The sequence below is a fragment of the Enhydra lutris genome, unplaced genomic scaffold, assembly GCF_002288905.1.
Source record: "Enhydra lutris kenyoni isolate GAN:26980312 unplaced genomic scaffold, ASM228890v2 scaffoldscaffold26, whole genome shotgun sequence".
Taxonomy (NCBI): domain Eukaryota; kingdom Metazoa; phylum Chordata; class Mammalia; order Carnivora; family Mustelidae; genus Enhydra; species Enhydra lutris.
This window is the reverse complement of record NW_019154110.1, coordinates 2,576,875-2,599,977: the sequence shown is the minus strand read 5'-3', so window position 1 is coordinate 2,599,977 and position 23,103 is coordinate 2,576,875. Positions and strand designations below refer to the sequence as shown.

At 54.4% G+C, this 23,103-nt stretch overlaps 2 protein-coding genes across 2 annotated transcripts in view; one reads left to right on the top strand and one right to left on the bottom strand.

The window, feature by feature from the left end:
- The window catches only part of LOC111151377 (nucleoredoxin), a 154,795-nt gene extending 138,522 nt beyond the window's left edge, over window positions 1-16,273 (top strand). The window contains exons 6-8 of the mRNA XM_022509361.1: window positions 9,849-10,028; window positions 11,655-11,779; window positions 14,716-16,273. Coding sequence (XP_022365069.1) covers window positions 9,849-10,028; window positions 11,655-11,779; window positions 14,716-14,898 — 488 coding nt within the window. The 3' untranslated portion in view covers window positions 14,899-16,273. The remainder of the gene's footprint in view (window positions 1-9,848; window positions 10,029-11,654; window positions 11,780-14,715) is intronic.
- A 4,068-nt stretch (window positions 16,274-20,341) lies between these two features.
- Window positions 20,342-23,103, bottom strand: part of LOC111151388 (mitochondrial rRNA methyltransferase 3) — an 8,365-nt gene continuing 5,603 nt past the window's right edge. The window contains exon 4 of the mRNA XM_022509375.1: window positions 20,342-22,031. Coding sequence (XP_022365083.1) covers window positions 21,481-22,031 — 551 coding nt within the window. The 3' untranslated portion in view covers window positions 20,342-21,480. The remainder of the gene's footprint in view (window positions 22,032-23,103) is intronic.

The window sequence follows — 23,103 nt, the reverse complement described above, 5'->3', positions numbered from 1 at the left end:
AGCGTGGGCAGTAAGTCAGTGACAGCACCTCCTAGCAAGCCCCGAGCACCATTCCGCACGTCTCCTTGATCTTGACCCTTTACACTTCGGAGCCTTTTGAAAGTTTTGATTAAAGTGGTGATCAGTGCCATAGTGACACTTAATCTAGACTGGAAGAGAAATCCCAGAGGCAGATCGTCCACTGGTACTTCTGATGGACACAGTGAGCGACCCCTGTGACTCGGCCTCACACCAGGATTCATGACGGGCCTACCTGTGGGGAGAGGGACAAGTGGCCCATGTGGCTGCTGCAGCCACACAGGGTCACTTACGATCTTCTGCATCGTGGCATTGTTGGGGGGGCAGGGTTCCGTGTGCATCAGGCCCATGTGGCTGCTGCAGCCTCACAGGGTCACTTACGATCTTCTGCTTCATGGCATTGTTGGGGGGGCGGGGTTCCACGTGCATCAGGGGTCTGGTTTCTGTTGCAAGTGCCTGTTGTTGGTAAGTTCTTGTGCAGCAGGATCTTACTGATCTTACCAGCCAATTGCAAGTACAAGTTCCTTGCAAGTACAGACACTCCTCGGGGATGGCACATGTTCGGTTCTAGACCCCATGCTAAAGCGATACCTCAGTAACAGATTAATTTGGGGGTTGCTCTGGGATGTTGTAGTCATTCAGGGCCAAGATGGCGGTGCTCGGGGAGGGAGAATGGCAGTGGGGGTGGCAAGACCGGGCAGGTTCTTGACAGAATTTGAGGATAGAGTCTTAGAGTTTGCTGACAGATTTGATGTGGGGTATGAGAGTGAGGGAGAGTCAGAGACGGCTCCATGGCTTCCTGCCCAAGCAGCCAGAAGGAGGCAGCCCCCGTCAGCGGAGTTGGGGGAGCTGTGTGCGCTGGGCGTGGGGCATGTGGCCAGCAGCCATATGGAATTCAGTTGAACGGTAGCTTAATTCTGACCATGCTGCGTTTGAGATGCCCATTAGACACTCAGCTGGTGGTGTGGATTCAGCAGTCTGGCACTGGGAGGGAGATGGGCCTTGAGGTAGAAATCTGGCATTTTCCAGTTGTCCCATAGTTCTAGATCAAGCCTAACACGGGCTGAGGTCTCGCAGGAATGGCTGGGGATGTTGGCAATCCACTGACCTCCCTGTTCTCCTCTCGCTTCATTTGCTTTTGTTTTCAGACGCTTGGGGCTACCCCTAAAATCCTTCCCCTGGCCCCTCTCCTTCCGTATCACTTGTCTCCTATTTCCTGCCCCTCTGTTTCTTGGGTTTCTCCTGCATCTCCTTCACAGAGGCTTGGTGCCCTAATACACCTGGAATGCCAGCATTCCTCCACACCAGGTTTTCCTGCTTCATCCCAGCATGTTGGATGCACCAACATAACCCTGGGAACCTTCCAGAAGATTGGCTCCACTAGTGGGATTCATCCCCTGCCTAGAAGCAAGCCCTCATGGCTGTGGTATGGCTTCCAAGACTCTCTGGAGTCTGTCTCAAATACCTTTACAGCCCCATTTCTTACTGCTCCCCTGTGTCCACCCTTCCCCCTACCCCCCAGCCCTGCCATCTCTCCTGGCCTGCCGCCCCAGTGCCTTCCCCACCCAGCGCAGACCTTCCTCTTGCAGCCTCCCATGCTCATGTGATCCTTGCCACGTGTCCCGTTCCATGTGTAGCTGCAAGGGCTGGCTCCTTTCTTGTGGCTTGACTGCTTCTTTAGGACAAGGAGTGGGGACGTGTAAGTTCCAAGCCAGGAGTTCTTTTCCTTCCTATTCTCCTTCCTCTCTTTCTCGTTCACTCAGGCTTTGCTTCAGGAATCATTTCTTGGGCATCTCCTGTGTGCTCCAGCCAGGGGAGGTGGCCAAGGGAAGCAGGAGGCGTAGTGAGGTGCCCTGGGCCTGGCACCCAAACTGCAGGAAGTCTCTTCCCGACTCGCTGAGGTTGCGTGGGTCCAGCATCCGGGCTCCTTGCCCTCCACCTAGGATGGATTTTGCCTTGGAGCCCTTGTAGTTCACGTCCATGGTGTGGTATCATTTCTTGAGTCTTGGAAGCAGGGATCTCTTTGCCAGGTGCACCATCTCTTGGTTGGATTTTGCTTGTTTGTGTCTGAGGATATTTAACTGCCTCCAGTCCAGCTCTGATACCTATGACCTTGATGGAATTATCGATTCTTCTCTACTCATCATAGCATTATGGAACTCTGAAAATTATTTTTGATTGAATCCTGAGTATTTTCTGAGCTTTGTTTGACTCTCTGGTTACAACTCCAAAGTCATTCAACAGATGTGTTTATATGTATGACTGTATATTCTGGGCTCTTTTTACTTTTTAAGTAATCTCTCCCCCTAATGTGGGCCTCGGACTCACAACCCTGAGATCAAGAGTTGCACGCGGGGCACCTGAGTGGCTCAGTTGGTTAAGCATCCGACTCTTGATTTCAGCTCAGGTTGTGATCTCAGGGATATGAGGTCAAGCCCCACATCAGGCTCTGCCTTCAGTATGGTCTGCTTGCAGGTCTTTCTCTCCCTCTGCTTACTCGTTCTCTGTCTCACTCTCTCTCCCTCTAATAAATAAAATAAAAAATTTTTATTTAAAAAGAGTTGCACCCGGGACGCCTGGGTGGCTCAGTGGGTTAAGCCGCTGCCTTCGGCTCAGGTCATGATTCCAGGGTCCTGGGATCGAGTCCCGCATCGGGCTCCTTGCTCGGCAGGGAAGCTGCTTCTCTTCGCTGCCTCTGCCTGCCTCTCTGCCTGCTTGTGTGTACTCGCTTGCTCTCTCTCTCTGGCAAATAAATAAAATCTTTAAAAAAAAAAAAAAAAAAGTTGCGCCCTCCACCAACTGAGCCAGCCAGGTGCCTCTACTCACAACACTTTTTTTCCCGTCTTTTTTCTTTTTTTAATATTTATTTATTTGAGAAAGAGAGAGAGAGAGAGAGAGGGCAGAGAGAGAAGCAGGCTTCCTGCTGAGCAGAGAGCCTGACACAGGGCTCCATCCCAGGACCCTGAGATCATGACCTGAGCTGAAGGCAAGACACTTAACCAGCTAAGCCACCCAGGCGCCCCTACAACACCTCTGACACCAAATGTGTGTGGGGTTTTCCCTCCACACTCACCTCCTGGATTCTATGACACCGCCTGGGTGTCCTAAAAGTGAGCTAAATTCTGGCACCATCTACTTGGGCTTAGTGTCTGATCCCACAGATCTAGCGCTCAGTCCTACCAGAACCCCCACACTTCAGACATTAATCATAAGTCTAGGCCTCCCATGCTTCTGACCAACGAGCCATAAATCAGGGGTGCCCATGACCCCCCTCCTTGGGTTTGGTACTTTGCTAGAATGGCCCATAGAACTCAGGAAAGCAGTCGATTTATTCTCATGTTTATTGTAAAGGCTACAAGCCAGAAAGAGCCAGAGGGACCTGATGCCTGGGGTGTGTGGGAAGGGGCACAGAGCTCCCACGTCCTCTGGGCACACCACCCTCCCAGCATCTCCCCGCGCTCACCAACCCAACCCAAAGCTCTCTGCCCCCACCAGTTAGGGATCTTTATGGAGATTCCATTACAAAGATAGGATTGATTCAATCCCTGCCCATGGTGGATTAGCTCAGCCTCCAGTCCTCCTCTCCCCTCCCCCCGGGGCAGAGGTCAAGGGGCCCGGCTGGAAGTTCCAACTTTCCATTCAGGCCTTTCTGGCCACCAAACTCCACCCTCTGAAGCTTTTTAGAGGTCCCCAGCCACTGGTCACCTCACTAACATGCAAAGACACCATTATGCCAGATTCCAAGGGTCTTAGAAGCTCTTGTGTCAGGATCCGAGATTAAATGTTGTAAGACCGAGTATTATAACAGGAGGTCCCTCTCACCCCCTTCCTCCCAGGAAATTACAAGGGTTTGGGGAGCTCAGTGTCAGGAACTGGGGATAAAGACCAATTGTGTGTTTCTTACTATATTACAATATCATCAGGTACACACAGTCCACACGTACGTAGGGTCAGTAGAGGGTTCTTACCGTTTTGAGGATCCGGTCTTCAGCAAATCCTGCAGGGCTGTTTGGGAGAGCTCACGCTTCCTGACTGACTCTCTCTGTGTCCCGGGGTCTGTGTCTCCTCCTGAAGCCGTCCGATGAAGATCAGCGCCCGGGACATTCCCCTGCCCAACCCCGAGCCAAGCCACCTCCACCTGGCCCGTGCCTTACAGGGACCTGGCACCCTGATCTGATGGTCACTTTGTGTATTGAGGCACATGAGCACAGAGCTTCCCTGTGTGATCCCAGCGAGCTCCAATGAAAACGATCATCCTGGAAGCTGGACCCAGACCTTGGCTGGGTTCCGAGCACCACCCAGCATCCCGAAGGACACATTGCATAAGATGCCTTGTTGAGCTACCTGTGCAGCTGGCCGTGGCAGTGTACAGATCTTGAAGACTTTACCAGACCTGTGACTGGCCTTGACGAACTTGCGCCTGCCCTGCCCAAGCCGAAAATCCCGTTCTTGCCACTGCTGCTGCTGCTGCTGCTGCTGGCAGCCGGTCCCTGCTCCCTCTGGTGCTCTGGACTGAGCCCAGGCACTGTTAACCTGCAGCTTCACCAGGACACCTGGGCTTTGTCCCATGGGAGTGGCCCTTTTACTCTGAGTCCCAGGTATCCCTACTGCCCCAGCTTCATGCAGCCTGGGGAGCTGTTTAAAAATGCCTTTCTAAGAAAAGGGTTTAGACACACTTGGCAAAAGGCAAATCCCATTAGCAATTGCCTAATCCTGGCTGTCAGAGAACACTGTATTCTTTGCAGGGAGGCTTAGTGCCCCTTCTCTCCTGGGTTGGGGGCCCTAGCGTTTTGTTCCTCCTCTCCCCTCTGCTGGCCCCGACCTTTGGGGAGGGCAGACAGCCTAAGGGCTGTGTAGGGGACACAGGGACAGATGCAGGCCCCACCTCCAGGAGAACAGCCCTGGAGTGGGATGGTGCTTCCAGCCTTGGGGGGTAGGGGGGGCGGGGGCGGCAGTGGGAGGACCCTGGGCAGCAGGATCACCTTCTCTGGCTTCTCTGTCGCCCCCTTTCCCTCCTCCTCCTCTTCCCTTTCCCGCCTTCCTCTTGATTCTGCCATCCTCCTCCCTCTTTCCCAAACTTGGCCCTCTTTCCTGCCCCCATCAAAAAATGAATTTGAGGCAGAACCTATTGATTTTGTGCAGAAACAACCCATCTGGAGATCGTGTTTTTCCAGTGTTTTTTTCAGTGGAGGGTGAGGAGGGACCAGTGCCAGTGTGTTTCATAGCCCGACCTCAGTGTTTGGAGGGCTGGCCCTGGAGCCCTGGGTGGGGGCGGGCTGGGCACTGCCTCGGTGTCCCGTTCTGGGTGTCTCGTTTACTTTGGAGAACATAAAAAATAAAAAATAAGGAAGGACAAACGGTAAGAATAAGCACCCATGTGGCCACCGTTTTGCTTCAGGTGCTAGAAGTGACCGTTTTGCTTCAGGTGTTGAAAATCTAAACAAATGGGTGCGTGAACACAGACAAAGGGGAGCCTCCCGTGCTGCTCCGCAGTGCTGGGCTCCCTCCCTGGGGGAAATGCTACCATACATTTCATGTGTATCTTCGTAATTGGTTTTCATATTTTTACTGCCTATGTACAAATCCATGAATAATAAATAGCCATGCCAGGTGTGTTTTTTAGAAGCAAACTTAAGTGCTGACATGCTGTAATACCAGTCTGTAACTTGCTTTTCTCACTAAACATTCCGTGTTCAAGACTTCTTGTTGCTACTGATACCTGCTTAATTTCTCTGCAGTGCCGAAAAGGGTTTCACCGTGGGAGGGGCCGCAGTTTACGTAGCCTTTCCACTGTCGATGGACACTCCGTTGGGTCTGGTTTCTCTTTCTTAGAAGAACGGGACCATAAATGTCTTTGTGCCTCCCGTCACAGACACGCGGCACCAGTGGCTTGCGGGCTTGCGGGCCAAGTTCAAGTTGGCCAGAGCCATCCCTGCACCCTGCCTTGCGATTCTCCCGAGTTTCACCACCCAGATCAGCTGCCCTCTTCCTCCCTGGGCTCTCCAGGCAGGGGCTGGTTTGGGGGAGTCAGCCAGCGGGGAGTGCAGACAGAGCTGCTGAAGGAAACTGGCAAGCCATGTGGCCCAGGCCCGGTCTGTTTATGTCGTCCATGCCTGACTGCCCTCCAGTTCTTCTTTGGTTTTTATTTTAAGCTAATACACATTTATCACAACACCGGTTAAGAAAACTCAGATCTCTATCCCTCTCATCCACATTCCTGCCTTGCTACACACTTGTTTTTCCTGTTCTGAGTTCCTTTTGGTCTCTGTCCGCACGCATACGTACTTACCCAGAGCTGTAATCGCACACACAGTGCTGGATATTCGCTACTTTCTATTTAACTGTATTTTACAAACTGTTTCCTCCTTGCTGTAGTCCCCACCATGGGATCACGCGTGTTGTCCAGCCATGCGCCCTCACCTGCTCTTCCTGCCGAGGGGCTGCCTTTCCTCCATTTCTCTCTTCCAGCTCCCAGCAGTCTTTGTGTGATGACTCCCAGCCCCCTCAGATCCTATTGCCATCTAGAAGCAGAGAAAGAAAGCTCTCGGGGTGACAGCCTGCCCAGCTCCTGTCCCGCTGCCCAAAGTGCCATATGACTGAGCTCCCCGGTCCCAGGCCCCTACCACCGCCACCTCCTTCAAAAGCTTCTCTTCCCCCTGCAGTAGAAAAGCAGCCAAACTCAATGTAGGACAGGCTCAGGACACATGGCTTTGAGATTGTTTTAAAGACTCACAGATATGGGGCGCCTGGGTGGCTCAGTGGGTTAAGCCGCTGCCTTCGGCTCAGGTCATGGGCTCAGGTCATGGTCTCAGGGTCCTGGGATCGAGCCCCGCATCGGGCTCTCTGCTCAGCGGGGAGCCTGCTTCCCCCTCTCTCTCTGCCTGCCTCTCTGCCTGCTTGTGATCTCTGTCTGTCAAATAAATAAATAAAAAATCTTAAAAAAAAAAAAAAGACTCACAGATAGCTTCCTCCCAGGAGGAAACCGTTTGGAGCAGGCTTTGAGGCCTTGCTCTTTCTTTGCAGGTTTTGAGGGAGACTGTGAAGGGGACATGTAGGCACTGCTCGTGGGCCAGCCCGGCTGCCCAGGGCCGAGGGCTTGAGGCAGAAGCTCTCTCTAGAAGCCGGGGCGTGTTATGTTCTTCCTCTGCCCAGCGTTAAGCTTGGAATGGCGCAAGTAAATGGACACCAGCCCCGTGTGTGGTAGACGTCACAGAGTTCCCACAGTCCTCGCGGCGTCGTTGACATTGTCTCTGCGTTCTGTTTGTTCAGCTAACTTCCTCCAGCCAGCCTGGAGATTGCTGTTGATCTCACTAGGCTATGGCACCAGTCTTCCTTACCTCTGCCTTCCCAGGGGCCAAATAATCAACCCAGGGACAACCAAAACTAGCAAGAAGGAACCACTTTATAAGAAGAGCTAGCGCTGATGGATTATACTCATTTCTCCGCTCTCAGCGTTTTACACTTATCCTCTTGTTCGCTCCTCACAACACCCAGCAAGAGAGGAGAAGACGGTCTCCACCCCCTGTGACAGCTGTGGAAATGAGGCTCCAGGAAGTTTAAGTGGGTGGCCTGGATCTTCCTTAGAATTCTCCCTGTGCTTTCCCTCAGCCATCCCGGCCAACCCAGCCTGGAGCCGACGAGCTCCAGCAGAGATGAGGTGCTCCCTCTGCATTCCCTTCAGAGAAGCCCCTCGCTGGCGTGGAAGTTATTTCATACAGAGGCATCGATTAGAAATTTTCCATTCCCTTTCAGTTTCCCATTAGAGGCTTTGCCCTATTTTCTCCTTAGAAGTCTCTGCCTGGGGGAACCTGCTTCAAGCGAGGGGAGTGGGGATGGCTTGCTGCGGTGAGGAGAGGGAAGAGGGGATGGCAGCCCCAGCCTCCCTCTGTAGCCTTGAGGAGGAAGTGGAGAAAGCTGTGGATGCTGGGGGCGGGTTGGGGGGCGGGGGTCCCTTGCCTACTCGAGAGCGCCCCCACCCGCAGTGGCCAGGTAGCAAAACAACAGGCAGACCAGGGCTCCTGTCTCAGTGTGGCCACTTGTGGCCCGATGACCTTAGGTGGGTGACCTAAGGGCTGGGGAGAGCCAAGGCCCGGGGCGGTGCTGTTCCTTGGTGGAATCAGCTGAGGATGCCTCAGCAGCCAGTCTGGGGCTCCCATGTCCTTGTCCTGCCACACCCCAGCAGCAGGGACTTCAGAGTCTATAGTCATGGTAACCGAGAAGGCCCCTTAGAAACTAGGAGTCCCTTGGAGAAACTGAGGCACCAAACCAGGAAGTGGATTTCTTTGCCTTCAGGTTTTACTTTTCTTCACTTCTCTGTCCTCTGCCTGTGTGTTCTCCACAGACCAGCTCAGCATCCCACATCTGGGCTACAAACAGGCCAGCTGCTCTGTCTAATCATAGTAGGAGGCAGGCCCCGGTTCAACCTAGCACTTGTAATTGCCAAGAACTTTACCAAAGCCTATTTGAGATGGGGTATGGCTACAGGAGGCATTCGCCAACAGCCGGATGGCCTGTCGCGGTGTCCGCGTCCATCCCTCAGGATGCGGCGTCCACCCATCCTCGGGGATGGGGAGCCCAGATTTTGGAGGCTGAGCTGCAGCTGTCAGGATGGAACTGGAAACACCCCAGATCTCTTGTGTGCTCTGTGTGACACAACTCAGGAGGCCTGGCCAGTCCTGAGGATGTCCCAGAAGCCCCCAGGAGCCCCGGCTGCGTGCGTCTGTACGTGATACAGTGGGAATGGCAGTTCTCCATTTCTCTGTGGACCGGTTCTCCGACACGCCAAGCCACTTCTTCTAATAGGTGTGAACATAATGGACTTGTTTAAGTCCTTTTGAAGTCAGGTGTACCACTGCCTCCCTGCTGAGCCAACAGCCGCACCAGGTTACAAAACACTGGGGCCATATTCCTGGTCCCTCGACGGCTGTTGCCCCTTCTTCCCCCCACAGAGAAGTAAAATGTCAGTAGAGCAAATTACTCACTGAATACTTCTGAATCTATAAATATTAAATTGCTATGGCTGTCACTGGCCCAGATAAAATTAAAGCTCTGGTCAGCTCCAGAGGAGAGGTGGCTGGTTGGGGGCGGGGCAGGGGTGGGGGAAGGGAGCTGCTGTCAGTGGAGAGACAAGTATCTCCAAGAGGACAGAGCCGTGGCTGTGGGCTGTGGTTGGTAGGGGGTACCCTGGATGGAGGAGAGGCAGCGGGCAGTGGGGTACAAAGAGCCAGGAGGTAGAAATCCCAAATGCGACCATAACCAGGATGGGGTTTTCTCTGGTTTCTCACTTGAGGCTTGATGGTTGGGAATGTGTGTGGTTTGCTGGGAGTCTTGTGTCTCATGTCTTACTCCAGCCCAGGACCCTCTCTCTCCAGGCAGCAGGGCTGGAGATGGGGGTGGGGTCGCGGGCTCCCCGGCAGCCAGCTGTCCCCTGTTGTGTGCAGCCCCTGCCCCAGGCTCCCCCGCCCTCACACTGGCAGGCTGGCAAGTACGCCGCATGGGCCTGTGTTTTCACACCCTTTGCTTGGGTTTTCGGTCCCCTGCAGGTGGCTGGGGTGCCTTCTTTGGGATCTCCTGAGGATTTATTGCGTGTTTCCGGTGCTAAGTTCTTTCAATGCCCTACCTTGTCGATCTTTACAAAGTGAGAGGAGGGAAGTGTTGTCCATTTCCCACACTGCAGTGGGGGACACTGAGACCATGAGGCCAGGAGAGGGGAAGGGAGTTGCCGGCTTCCTTGGGCAAGTCGCAAGGGAGTCCTGTGGCTGTTCAGTGACTGAGCCTGGAACCCGTCCCAGCACTTCCAGACTCTCAACCAAGCTCTCTCTCCCTTGCAGGCATCCCCACCCTCATCGTGCTGGACCCCCAGGGGGAGGTGATCACGCGGCAGGGGCGAGTGGAAGTGCTGAATGATGAGGACTGCAGGGAGTTCCCGTGGCACCCCAAGCCCGTGCTGGAGCTCTCGGACTCCAATGCTGTGCAGCTCAATGAGGGCCCCTGCCTTGTCCTGTTCGTAGGTAGGAATCCTGGTAGGAGTCCCAGGGTGGGCCGGACTCAAAGGATCTCACATTTGGGGGGTGTCTGTCCCTGCAGCTTCTTTCTGTCAGGAACAATGCCAAGCCTGGGCCTTTGTCTCTCCCAGCAGCCTTGCTTTTGACCCCAATGATTTATTCATGGCTCTGCCCCTGCGGGAGGGGTTCTGGGAGCTGGCTCTGTGCTTTCCTTCCTAGACTGCCGGCTGGGAAGAATAGGTCAGGCTGGAGCCCGGCCCCCACGACCAGACCCATTGTTGGAAGGAAGCCGGCTGCGGCAGCTGCAGGCTGGGCCCCCTTGGGCGAAGGCCCCACCCCCACCCTAGCCACAGGGCCGCATCTCAGGCCAGGTGTCCCTCTCAGTCTCCCCACTCTCTATTCAGTGGGGGGGCTGTTCTGCGGGGCAGGAAGACACCAGAACATTCACTCCAGGCTCCCTGTAGACCTGTGGGGTGACCTCTGTTCCTTTTGCAAAGGAGCGACTGCTGGCCAGGCGCCACCTCATCTTCTGCCTTGGGACATGTTACTCAGCTCCAACTCAAAATAATTTGGAGTCCTAGGATCCACAGCTGAGATGCTGCGAAACCCATTTAGTTGATGGGGTGGGTAGGGGAGGTGCTCTGGAAGTCTGGTGTGGAAGCCAGCAAACCAACTTGCAGGTCGCTGTGCTTGGAGAAAAGAGGTCTCCTGGGGAAGGATGGTCTTGGGGAATCCTTGTCCTCGGGGCTTTGCTGCCTGCTGCTGGCTCACATACCCACATTACAGGGCCTCTAGGGAATCGTTCTGAACTGAGGGACAGTTGCATCTCACAGGCCCTCTCTAGAAGTTGGTTAGGAAGTCCCAGAGAGGCAAAGTGAGTTCCCAGCATCACACAGTGGGTCAGGAATAGTTCCTGCCACAGCTGCACGCTGCGGGCCCCTGGGGCCGTGTGGCATTCCTGGGTGAAAATCCTGCTGCCTGCCTCCCGTTGTCTTGTGGGTTACAAGGTCCTGCAGAAGTGAGCCCCAGGGCCCCCCGGAGTTGCTCCCCCGCTGTTCTTTCATTGGAGGCAAGAGATGACTAACAGGGACTCTGGGGCATCCAGGGAAGGCAGTCCATCCTCTCCCTGATGAATCCAGCCAGCCATGAAGTTGGCTTTCCAGGAGTCCCAGTGCCTCCCCATTGCCACAAAGCTGTAGACTGGACTGCAGTCCTGACCCCCTCCTCAATGCCCCAGCTACCACCCCTTCTGCCATCTTCAGTAGGAGGTCAGATCTGAGGTCATTCTGTGGTTCTGTGATTGAGAGAAAAACCTCAGGTCCTGGCTTCGGGAAAGCTCAGCTTCCAAGGCCGGTTTGTGATGAATTCGGTGGAAAGAATAGCGGTGTCTGGGGTGTCAGTGAGTTGTTCCTGCGGGAGCGCAGTGCAGTAGTACGCATGCGCCACGGACTGCCCCTACCCCCCTGGCCCCATGTACCCCGGAGGCAAGGCCTGTGTCCCAGGGGAAATGTTGCTTCCGTGCAGGGGCTTCCCAAATAGGCATTTCAGGCCCTGGACCCAGCTTCCTCAGGGGGCGCCACTCCATCTCTTCCACAAACCAGTGCTTCTCGTGTCTCTCTCTCCCCATTACAGATTCGGAGGATGATGGGGAGTCAGAGGCAGCCAAGCAGCTGATCCAGCCAATAGCCGAGAAGATCATTGCCAAGTACAAAGCCAAAGAGGAGGAAGCCCCACTTCTGTTCTTTGTGGCGGGGGAGGTGAGTGCTGCTGGGGCCTGGCCCACGGACTGCTCAGCAGACCAACTTTTGGGAAGTGCATGATGCAGCTCTAGGGGATATTAGAAGGAACCCTAGGATCTGGGGTGAAGAACCCACAGACAGATGTGGCATGAAAAGTGTGTCATCCCATATGGAAAACCATTTCCTGTGGCTGCTGTACCTTCTTCCCTCGTTTGCCACTCGGCAGCCTCGGAGCCGCAGGGGCGCCCTCCCGGGAAAGGGCTGCTCCCCAGGCGGCTAGGAAGAGTGGCAGCCACAAAGATGGTCAGCAGCACTCCCTCCCTCCTGGCTGGGTCCAAACCAGGCCCGGGATGCTTTACAAAGCGTCTGCGTGGCCAGTCTCTGGGCCCTGGCCTGCAGAGTGGGCGCTTCCCATGGCCGGCAACACCCACGACTCAGACCTGTATTTCCCCAGCCCCCGGGGAGGGTGCTGAGGTTGGACACTGCTGCTGTCCCAATCTCTTCTCGCCCCAGGCCTTGTCTCTTGAGGGCCTCCAGCGGGATGGACTGCGCAGAGGACTTCTCACAGGGCGAGAAGGCCAGGTGTTGAGCTGGGCCAGCTCCCGCAGGGGGCCAGAGCCTCTATCCCGGCAACGCAGGAGTCCCTGTAAGATGGCTGTCGCTGCTCTGACTCGGTCCCCACCCCCAGGCGGCCCGTCCACGCATGCTCCGCCATCTCCCCCCGCCCCACCCCAGCGCCGGCCCAAACCTGGTGATGGACAGACACCCTTTCGGAAGCCCCCTGCCTTCTTTCGCCCATCTGCATCCCAGTGGGTCGGAGCCCGGCACTCATATCACGCTGTACTGATGGGGTCTCCTGAGACCCCGCATGGCCAGACACCCCGAACCACCATCCATTCATCACCGTTTCAATAGCCACCCCTGCTCAGCCCTGCCGGGGCCCCTCGCAGGCAGCTAAATTCCCCCCTGCTCTGTTGCTGGGTGGAGGGAACAAAGCAGGTTCACAGGACCCTGCCTTGGGGTGACACAAGCCCCCTCCACACAAAGCACAAATGGAGGCTGCTCTGAATGTATTAAACTCTAACCCCTTTCAGACGGCTGTGAGAGGAAAGATGGGTGCACAACAGACTAGCGGAGCCAGGGGGCAGGGGTGGGGCTGGGGAGCTTCAGTGAGTGCATTAGGCATGTGACTGAAAAGGAGCATTTGGGTCTTCTGTGTACCAGGCAGCGAGGTTGAGGGGCACCATCCCATGTTCCTCCCCACCGCCCCACCCCCTGGACTGGGAACGGCTTCATTATGTTTCACAGATGAGCACAGCGAGGCTTGGAGGGCGCCCGCCGGGCATGCGCACTTGCTGGCTCATCTGCTGGCTCGCACCTAACCCTGAGAGCGTCGTTCTTGAATGCATTTTACAGGGGACAAGGCCTGGGCTCACAGAAGTGACTTATCAGGGCCACACATTAAGTGGGTTGTGCAAAAGACAGCGTGAGCTCAGTGGGACTCCCTGAGGCAGTGTTCTCACTCCTGTCCATGTGGTCCTGCAGGTGGCCAGGCCCCAAGGGCAGGATGCCTGCACCAGGACGGGGGAGGGTCTGACAGAATCCTCTGCTGTCCAGCTCCCCACCTGGCCATCCTGTCATTGCTGTGCACTTGACCTGGGCTCCTGACCTTGTAGCTCTCTTAGTCCCATTCCCTGGCCGTCCATGCTCAGAAGCCAGGCAGCATGGAAGGGGCTGGGCGTGGGGTGCTGGTTCATCAGGCACTGATGGGGGCACCTCTGAGCCAGGACTGTGATGTCTCCCACTCCTTCTGGAGCTAAGGGCATTTGTTGTGCTCTGAGGGCAGAAGTCATCCCACTGAAGCCTTAGTAGACATTAAAATTCATCTCCCCGTGGTTTCCTCCAAGGGAGAGGGGAGGGGCTACAGTACTGTGCTCAGTCAGCTTGGCCCAGACCTCCTAGTGAGAGTTCGGTGGACCGTCGTCTTCCAGGAGCCTCCCCTCTGCTTATCCTGGAGATGGTTGATGAACCCACGCGGAGGGCCTGCGGGGGGCGGGGGGTCAACCAGAACAGAGATGCTGAATCACCGGGCGTTGCTGGAAGTGTGTGCTATTTCTAATCATCTTCCTAAAGATCTGCCCTTTGAAAAAGGAATGGTTTTTGTCTGAGAAACCAGTGATTGGTAAATTTCGTGCCTCCTGCTCGCCAGCATTTAAGGCCAGGAGTGCCCCGAGCCCTTCCTGTGCAGAGAGACCTGGGCCTTCCTCCACTTCAGAAGGCTGTGTGTGCTGTTTTATAGGGAGATGGCCTTGGGGTGGGAGTGTGGAGTCCGTTTCCTGCTCTCTACCAAATGAGAAGTGGTCTGAAATATTTGCTCCCTTACAAATTCTTCTACTAGTCTTCGGGGTTCTGGGTTTGCTTTTATAATTAATAAGGGAAATTCACCTGGACAGTCCAGTCCGTGGGAATGTGTGGTCAGTTATAGGCACCCGTATAAGCTTCACAAACCCTGTCTTCTGAACTGGCTGTGCAGCTCCTGCCCCCTAAACCTTAGGGGTGGGATGGGGACAGTGAGCCATTTCTGTTCACATCATTCCAGAGTTGGAAGTCCAGATTGGCCTCAGATACCCAGAGTGGGGCTGCAGATAATTGAAGAGATAATGGCAAAAAGAAGTCTTTAAAGGACAACACATTTTTAGCAAGCAGAGGTTGCTTCTGTGCTAAGGAAGAAAGAGGACTTGTCTGGTGGTCTGGCGAGATGCAGAGTATTCTTCAAGGCAGGGTCGAGTCCGCTGCTCCCTGTTCTCTGAGAGCCCATCTTTCCCGGGGGCCACCCACTCTTCAGGACACTGGAGGGGCAGCTTTCCCTGCCATCTGGGGGGGATGCCGCAGGGGACTCTTCTCTCCTCTTTCTCGAAGACTTACTGGTTTTCTCTCCCTTTGGTAACTTCCAGGACGACATGACTGACTCCCTGCGCGATTACACCAACCTGCCCGAGGCCGCCCCTTTGCTCACCATTCTGGACATGTCGGCCCGGGCCAAGTACGTGATGGATGTGGAAGAGATCACCCCTGCCATTGTGGAGGCCTTTGTGAATGACTTCCTAGCAGAAAAGCTCAAACCAGAGCCCATCTAAGGGGGCTCCAGCCTCAGGAGATGTTATTTAAAAACTCGGTCTTCTCCTCTTCCTTCTCCCTCTCCTTCCCTCCACCCTTGGACTTTTCCAGCGTGTCCTGAATCATACAACCCAAGTGTCCAACCTCTCTGTGGTGCCTTGTTTTCTGCATTAACTCCTCAGCTAGCACCCCAAGGTGCACCTCCTCTCCGCAGCAGAAGAACCCCACTGTGTCTGGAGACTCTGCTTGGGATCCACAGGGCTGGCAGAACCCGGCCAGAACCAGGACTCCGGCCTGCTCCCAGTCACTAGCTCTCAGCGAAGTATTTGCCAGGTGGTCTTGTGCCGAACGAACATGGAGGGACAGCACACTGGAGCTCTGGTCCCACCCCTGGTGTCCGCACGCTCGCGCAGGGCCCAGCACAGCTCAGTGAGGGAAAGGGAGCTGCTGACGAGAACCTCCTTTCTCCTAAGTGACTTCGTCTCTCTTGGTGCGAGGGGAAAACACCAGCTTGGCAGTCAGTTCTTGGGCCAGGGGATCTCAAGATCTCAAAGGAAGCTCGTGTTCTTTCTCGGGGAGAAAAAGCGTAGCTCTGGTAGTGATTCATGTAGTGATGGCTTCCTCTGAGCTCCTACCGCCACATGATAAGAACGAGCTTCTCGTTTTTTCCTTACATCTTTCTTCCTGGATCTTACCTCTCCAAGTTTCTGCCTTCTCATACGGACAGCCTCTATGGTCTTGGAGTTTTGTTAATAAATTCCCCCCTCTTGGACAGCTTCCCGGGAGGCACCCGGCCCTGTGTCCTTAGAGGAGCCCCGCCTCACCGGCACAGACCTCTGACTCGGCCCAGCTCTGGGCCTGGGGCCGCTGCAGCTCTGCCGAGGTGCCTGTGTCCGCCTTTGGTTACCCGTCATCCCTTTTTTCTTTTTAAAGCAGAACTAAAAAGAGACAAGAAATTACCAGAAGCCTAGCTTTTTTTTCTAAGAACCTGCACAAAGAGCTGTGTCCTAGGGTGGCAGGGGGATCAGAGGACGTGTCCACTAAAAGTGGGCCTTGGATGCACGCGGCTAGGCTCAGGTAGCTTGGCTCCCACAGAAGGAAGTTAACAGCTGTGTCCTTGGCACTTGGGGTGGAGGGCTTCGCCTAGGGGTTCACAGGGTTTGGGCCTCTCTTAACCAGGCGTTAGGGCCTTTCATGCGATCACAGGCCTTACCCTTGGCTCCACTCGTCCCCCAGAGCCCCGTCAGCTGGTCAGCTATTGACAGCACTGCTCCTTGCTGACTTGATTGTTGATTCGTAGTTCGGAGGTTCAGAGTTAGCTGGTAATCAGTCACTTGTCACAAGCCTGAAATGCATCCGCCTAGCGAGAAATAAAGCAGGCATCTCTGGACATTATCAACAACTTGGCCCTTCCTGTGCTTCGTAACAAAAATCTTTTTGCTCGTGGTGCTGGGCTCTGGGGAGGGGCGGGGGGACATACAAGATCCTCTTGACTTTCTTTGGAGGCTTTAGTAGCGGTGTTTGAGAATTGTGAAGAACTGGTCATCTAAGGCCGAGGAGCTCCTTTGGCTTAGCGGACCACAGGCAGATCCCTGCTGGAGCTCCGGCTGCCATCTCTCCTGGGTCTGCTCGGCGCTGGCAGAGGGTGGATTCCCCGATCACAGGCCTCCTTGTGGACACTGGTGCTCATTCCCTCCCCAGAGGGGAGCACATGCTCTGAAGCCCGAGGCCAGTTGCCAAAACAGGGAACCCCACGCAGCTCTCCCTGTGAAGAATGGGCAACCCTAGCTCTAGCTTGGGCTAGGGACTTCTCTGGGAACTCTCCTCTGGGAGTGTGGCGGATGCAAGGACAAGGTGAGCTCCCCTCACTTGGAAGATGGAGTTCCTTGGATTTCTGCCTGTGTCCTGTATCATGATAGCCTGGGAAGAGAAGTCTCTTCTCTACTGGTGCAGAAGGAACCCAGTCCCGTGAGGGGTCCCTGTAAGTCCCTGCAGCAGACAAATTAGGTCATCTGTGATTCTTCTAGGGCCTTACAGGGCTGACTGAACTACTTGCCCATAAGGGCCACTGGATCCTTGTCACCAGAATTCCCCTTTTAGAGCGGCATGTGGGTTGAGATCAGTGGGAAGGTTTACGACAAGCAAGTTCTGGGTATATATGGCGGCTCTGAGGGCAAACGCTGCGAGAAGACTACTTCGCCGATGCCAGCAAAACCCCGTCTCATTAGTGCCAGAGATCCTCAAGGTTCTTGATGCAGACGATGTGGGTGGCTTCCCAAGTCCCACTAAGCAGCTCCAAGGTACCTTAATTCTTGTCACTAATTGGAAGCAGGTTAAAACCCCGGCTGTGATCTATTCAAGGGCTTTGGTCAGCTGCGAGGGAACCCGTGCCTGGAGGCAGGAAGGTGGGCGGGAAAGATGCCACCCTGGGGTTCCAGATCTTGTGCTCGCCACAATGACCTCCATATCCTGTTCTACCTGTTTTCACAACAGAGATGAGACTTTTTTTTTTAACCTGTCCTCAACAATAAAGATCCGGTTAAGAGAAAGGGAGTGTGTTTGGAATTGGTGCATGCAGTGCGCGCCCGCGACTGAAGCTTCCTTTCCAGGAGTGAGGTGGCTGCCTGCTCCCCTGCTCCAACCCCGACCCACCCACCATTGCCAAGTGTGTCCTCAAATGCAGTGGCTCTTGCTTACCCAAGCACAGGGAGCTGGCACTGTCTTTGGCATCAGCCAAGCTTCAAGTGGTAAATTTTCAGCCAGACTTTGTTTTTGCCTCTTGCCTAATTAAAGACACAAAAGCTGTTTTCTCCTCCTGCTGCCTTGTTCTGGGGTAGCACACGGAGCTCTGCAGTGATCTAGAGACAGAACCATGGTCCAAGATTAGATCAGCAGGACCCAGACAGGTGTCAACTTAGGGAGAATACCAAGTGTTCCTGTGTGTGTGTGTGTGTGTGTGTGTGTGTGTGTGCGCGCACACGCACGCACGCACCTGCACATGTGTGTAGACTTGGCTCGTAGCTCCAGGAGGGATCTGAGCAGGCACCTGGCCCAGTCCCCTGCACACAGGTGCAGACACATCCTGATTGTAAGCCATCTTCTTGGGCCAGGCTGGGGAGGCCAGTGCTTGCCCCATAGGACTAGCACATGACCTCATGTGGATGGTGGGGAGCTTCCACAGTGGCCCTCTGTGGCTCCTTTGGGTGATGCCGTGTGAATGGAGTACTGACCCCAAAGACTGACCCCGAGGCCCACAGCTTGGGATCTTTCAACTTCCCTGAACCACCCCCCCCCCCACTTTTTTTAAAAAGATTTTATTTATTTGACAGAGATCACAAGTAGTCGGAGGCAAGCAGAGAGGAGGGGAGCAGGCTCCCCGAGCAGACAGCCCGATGCGGGGCTTGATCCCAGGACCCTGAGATCATGACCTGAGCCAAAGGCAGAGGCTTAACCCACTGAGCCACCCAGGCACCCAGGCTCCCTCTTTGCTGACTCCATGGCTTACATCCAAGCAGGTCGCCCAAGGGAGAATTCTTTGTTGACAAATGGCCGTTGCCTATTAGCTTCATTCTTGATTGTTCAGTGTTAGTAAATGGTGCAAAGGATATATTTTCCGGGAAGCAGAGGGCAGTTTACAGGAGAATTTTATGTTGGGTCTACTTTATGGCTGGGATTTTTCCGTCTAGTGGGGGAACTATGACATTAGGACGTCCTGGGTATGCCTCAAATGTGAAAGCATGAAGAAAATCTGCTTTGTTTAAGGTACAATGTGTTCCAGCCCCTTGGGGGTTTGGAATACTTCCCAAGCCAGGAAGTGTGTGGTTGTAGTTGGGTAGGACTTGTTCTGAAGGACTGTTGGACTTCTGTTAATAACGCACCAACTCATGGAAGCCTGTCGGCCAGTGTGTAGCCCAAAGGAGGCAGGCAGCCCCAAGTCCAGATTCCTGGGTGCTCGTGCCTCACACAAGCCAGTCACCCACACGGGCTAGAACTAGGATTCAGTAGGAGGCATGATGTTGGGACCCAGGGCTAAAAAGGAAATCTTTGGGCATCACAGGATGTGGAAGGAAGTCCCCAACCGAGTCAGAAGCCACTATGCCTCCCGGTCTGCAGTCAGTATGCACTCCCACCCCCCGCCCCCCACCCCAACACACATACATACCTCCCATCACAGAAGTGAGAGGGAAGGTGGGAGGCCAGAGCCTGCTGCAACCCTGTCCCCTCCCCAACCCTTATTCCCTTCTTGCATTCTGAAGTAGCAGCAGCTTTGAGGAGGGCCCTCCAAACAGGCGGCTTCAGCTGAAGGTAGCTTCCCTACAACAAATGTAGTAGGAAGAGAACCAGTGCCACCTCCAACAGATTCGGACTCGGGTTACGCCTGGCCCCTGAGCGTTGGCCTTGGCTGAGGCTTCCCGAGTCCAGCCAGGGCAGTCCAGCTTGCTCTGTCTCAGCCGCACCGATAAAACAGGGCAACCTTGTTCAGACTTTTCAGTCGCCCACAGCAATAAAGAGCTCATCCGTTCACTTGGCTTCTAGCTCATTACCTCTGCATGTTCACTGATGGAAGACAGAATGTAAGTTCCTGGAGTTTAAAGATGCCTACATGAGTGTTTCCTAAAATTATTTTAAGTGAGCCAGCCAGATCTGCTCCCGGGGAAGGGTGGGGTGAGGGGCTGGGCCCCAGGATTGGAGGGGGAGAGGGACATCTGGGCCCTGCAGTGTGCTTTCAGCACTAGTCCTAGGACCCCCGGTGAGGTGTTGCTGCTGGGGCCTTGAAGGGGCAAGATGTCCAAAGTAGAGCTAAAGGCAGCTCAGCTTGGAGGGGTACAGTAGGTGTTCCTATCAACCATGGGGCAAGGGGTAGGAGGTCCAGGTGAAACTGGTGGAAACCTGTCCCCAGAGGTCTGCTCACCCTCTGGGCCTTAAGGACAGGATTCTCATAGCAAGCTGGCCGGTGGGGCTGGGGGGCTGGGAAAGGGCTCTGTAGCTCTCCCTGCCCCGAAGCTCCAAACCAGGGTGAGGGTTCCCAAGGGGAGTTGCAGGCATCCGGGGACAGCAGCATTTGCCCAGAGCTGCCTTCCCAGACGTTCCACTCCAGGGAAGGAGTTGGGCTGCTTTTATCTTGCTGCAGCCACTTCCCACCTCCGATTCCTCCTTAGTGTTTGGCCTGCCGTCTACCTAGGCCTCAGATTCTGCTGAGAACCAGACGCTGGATGTTTCTCCACCTTCTGCCCCTCTGAACACAAGAACACAGGCCTGCTCTCTGTGGAGAGACCAGACTCCAGCATTTCCAACAACTTGAATCCAGGAAACCCCCGTCCCCTCCTTCAGGGCTGGGAGTGGCTCTGAAGCACGGCTGCCACCTTGTGGCAAAAATCACCCACAGCGCTCGCTCCGCACAAAGGCAAGGAGAGGAGCCCGGGGACCAACCATCCCACAGCGTCTCTGAGACCGTGCTTGTCATGTACTGCTCATTTGCTCATTTTTTATTCTGATTTCCTGGGGAAGTGGCAAAAAAAACAAATGTTGGTCTTCAGATGGAAAAGAATGTAAGAGAGCAATTTTCTATCATCGTTCAAAAGACTCCGCCACCACCTGCTTCCCCCGTGGTCATTTTGAAGAAAGGAGAGCGCGCCCTCTGCTCTGCTGACTGATCATCACAAATATGCAGGAACTCATAAGTCACGGTATATGAGCCACTGACTGCCAAGTGAATGGGATGTAAATTTCTTTCACCTGATGTGACAGAATAGGCTGAGAGTTACAGGATAGGTATACTTCTTTTTACAGTTTTGTTTTTACTGGAACAAGGCATAGGGTTTGTTGCTCTTTCCTTGATCTTTATTTTGTAACAAGATTCAGCAGGAACAAATAATCCAGGACAAAGCTGCAGGAGGCCGGTTTCATGCTGGAAAGGCATGAACTTCCTGTTCGTGACCTCTTGTTTTCTTAGTACTTTTCCAAGGTGTTGAGAACAAATGTCAACAGACTCCAGTGGCAGAGGTCCCCGCATTGCCTCCCAGATTCAGCCCGCTGGTGGGCCAGGCAGTACGGCTCTGTGAAGCTAGAGGGCCAGGCCCCAGCCTTGGTGGGCTCAGCACAGCACAAAGTCTGTGGGTCCTCCGACCTTCTAAAAGCTGACAGGGCATGGAGGGGCTCAAGAACAACATGCGGGCCACAGGCATGGAACATCTGCATGAGGTCCTGGGCCAACCAGATCACAGTAGGGCCCCATAGCAGTGAGTCCAGGCCGTCCGCCTGGGACTGTTCCTGCCAAAACCGCTCCCCTCAAACGTTATCAAAGCAATCCCACTCTGCCACCAGTTGGGACACAAATCATGCTCGATCTCTGGGTTCTCTCAAGAGGAAGTTTTGTTAGGGAGCAAGAGGATAGCTCAGGAAGAATTCTTACCCTTGTTGTTCTTGAGGATAAGCAGAGACCCGTGGAAATCCTTATTTTTCCAGTAACCATATAATAGCACCTTGCCCACCGCTTGCCTCCTGGATGTGGCCTGGGAAGCCACAAGTTACTGCCTCTATCTCCTAACAATGCAGGAGGGGCTGGGACCCTTTAAATCAAGGACTGACTTCCAGGTTCCCTCTCAGTGGTTAACTCGATCCCTGCTCGAGTGTTCTGCCTTCACACGCAGTTGTCTCTTCCCTTCAAAAAGCAGGATGCTCGCAGCCATAGCCGAGTTCAGGCTGTCCACACCAGGCACGACGGGGATCAGCAGCCGCTTGCCCCCGGTGCTCTCGGCCAACTGCAGGGACTCCAGGCTCAAGCCGTGGGTTTCCCCACCTATCACCACAGCTGCTGGTGCTTCTGTCCAGTCCAAGTCATAGCTCTGGACCTCAAGTTCAGGGAGCCAGGCTTTACCGGCTCCAGGTTCTAGATCGTCTTCCTCCTCCTCCACCTCCTCCTCATACTTGTGCAACCTCGAAAGTCGTCGCTCACATACCCAGCCATGGTCACTGGCTTTATTAGACAGCTGGGCCTGGGCATGAAGGCCACAGTTGTCAGCCACGTAGACCCGGGTGTTGGTGGGCAGGTAGTTGGGCAAGGTTTCCCAGTCCAGATTATTGATGATGGGCACCTGGAAGTGTGCACCCATCGCTGCCCGTAGCACTTTGGGCTCCCAGGCATCCACACAGCCTAGAAAAGACAGGATTCAATGAGGATTATAAATCCTCCCAGACAAGGGGACTTTTAAATAAATCAGATTAATTCTGGGTCAGGAAAGAAAGCAAAAAATGTCCTACTGTAGCCTTCTTGAGAGCTGGGACCTCTGCTTCCCTAATTATGGCAGCATCTAGCAAAGGGACCACAGGATGAATTCCTGCTAGTGCTGAAACAGACTTTTTTCCTGCCTTCAACAGGACCATTCACCTGGGCCACACTGTACAGGAGATGCAAAGAGCATTAAAGTCCCCAACCTCGAGTGGCAGAGTGGGCAATAGTGTTGGGACAATATCTGAACACGATTACAGTATCAGTGATTGACGTAAAAGCAGCATGAACAGGGTGGCAGAAAACCCTGGTACAAAGTGGAACGATCAGGAAAAACACCCCACAGAACAGGACCCTGAGCTGGATCTGGAAGGACAGGAGGAAGCTGTCAAAGAAAGGCGGGGGGAGTGATAGAGAACGCCACAGCCCAAACCCTGTAAGGAAGGTGATCTGGCCGATAATGGGTGGGGTGCAGTGGGAGATGACACAGGAGGCAGGCAAGGACCAATTTAAAGGAGGGTGGGTAGCCAAGCTGAGGAAGTTTGGGATTTTATCCATTAGACAACATAATGGGGTGGAAGGATTTTAAGCAAAGGAGTGACAGAATCTGGTTTATGCGTTAGAAAGACCCATTTGGCTTCAATGTTGAATCTGCACCAGGGCAGCGAAGCCACTAGAGAGGGGGAAAATTGATGGGGACCATTACAGTAATCCAGGGAGAGCCAAGGCAACAGCCTTCTCCTACATACACCTGCACACCCTCTCACAACACAGTAACAAGGCTAAAGGAAGCCTTCTTAAAGAATTGCTAAGCCCAGGGCAACTGGGCGGCTCAGTGGGTTAAAGCCTCTGCCTTCGGCTCAGGTCATGATCCCAGGACCTTGGGATGGAGCCCCGCATCAGGATCTCTGCTCAGCAGGGAGCCTGCTCCCCCTGCCCCCCAGCCTGCCTCTCTGCCTGCTTGTGATCACTGTCAAATAAAAACTTAAAAAAAAAA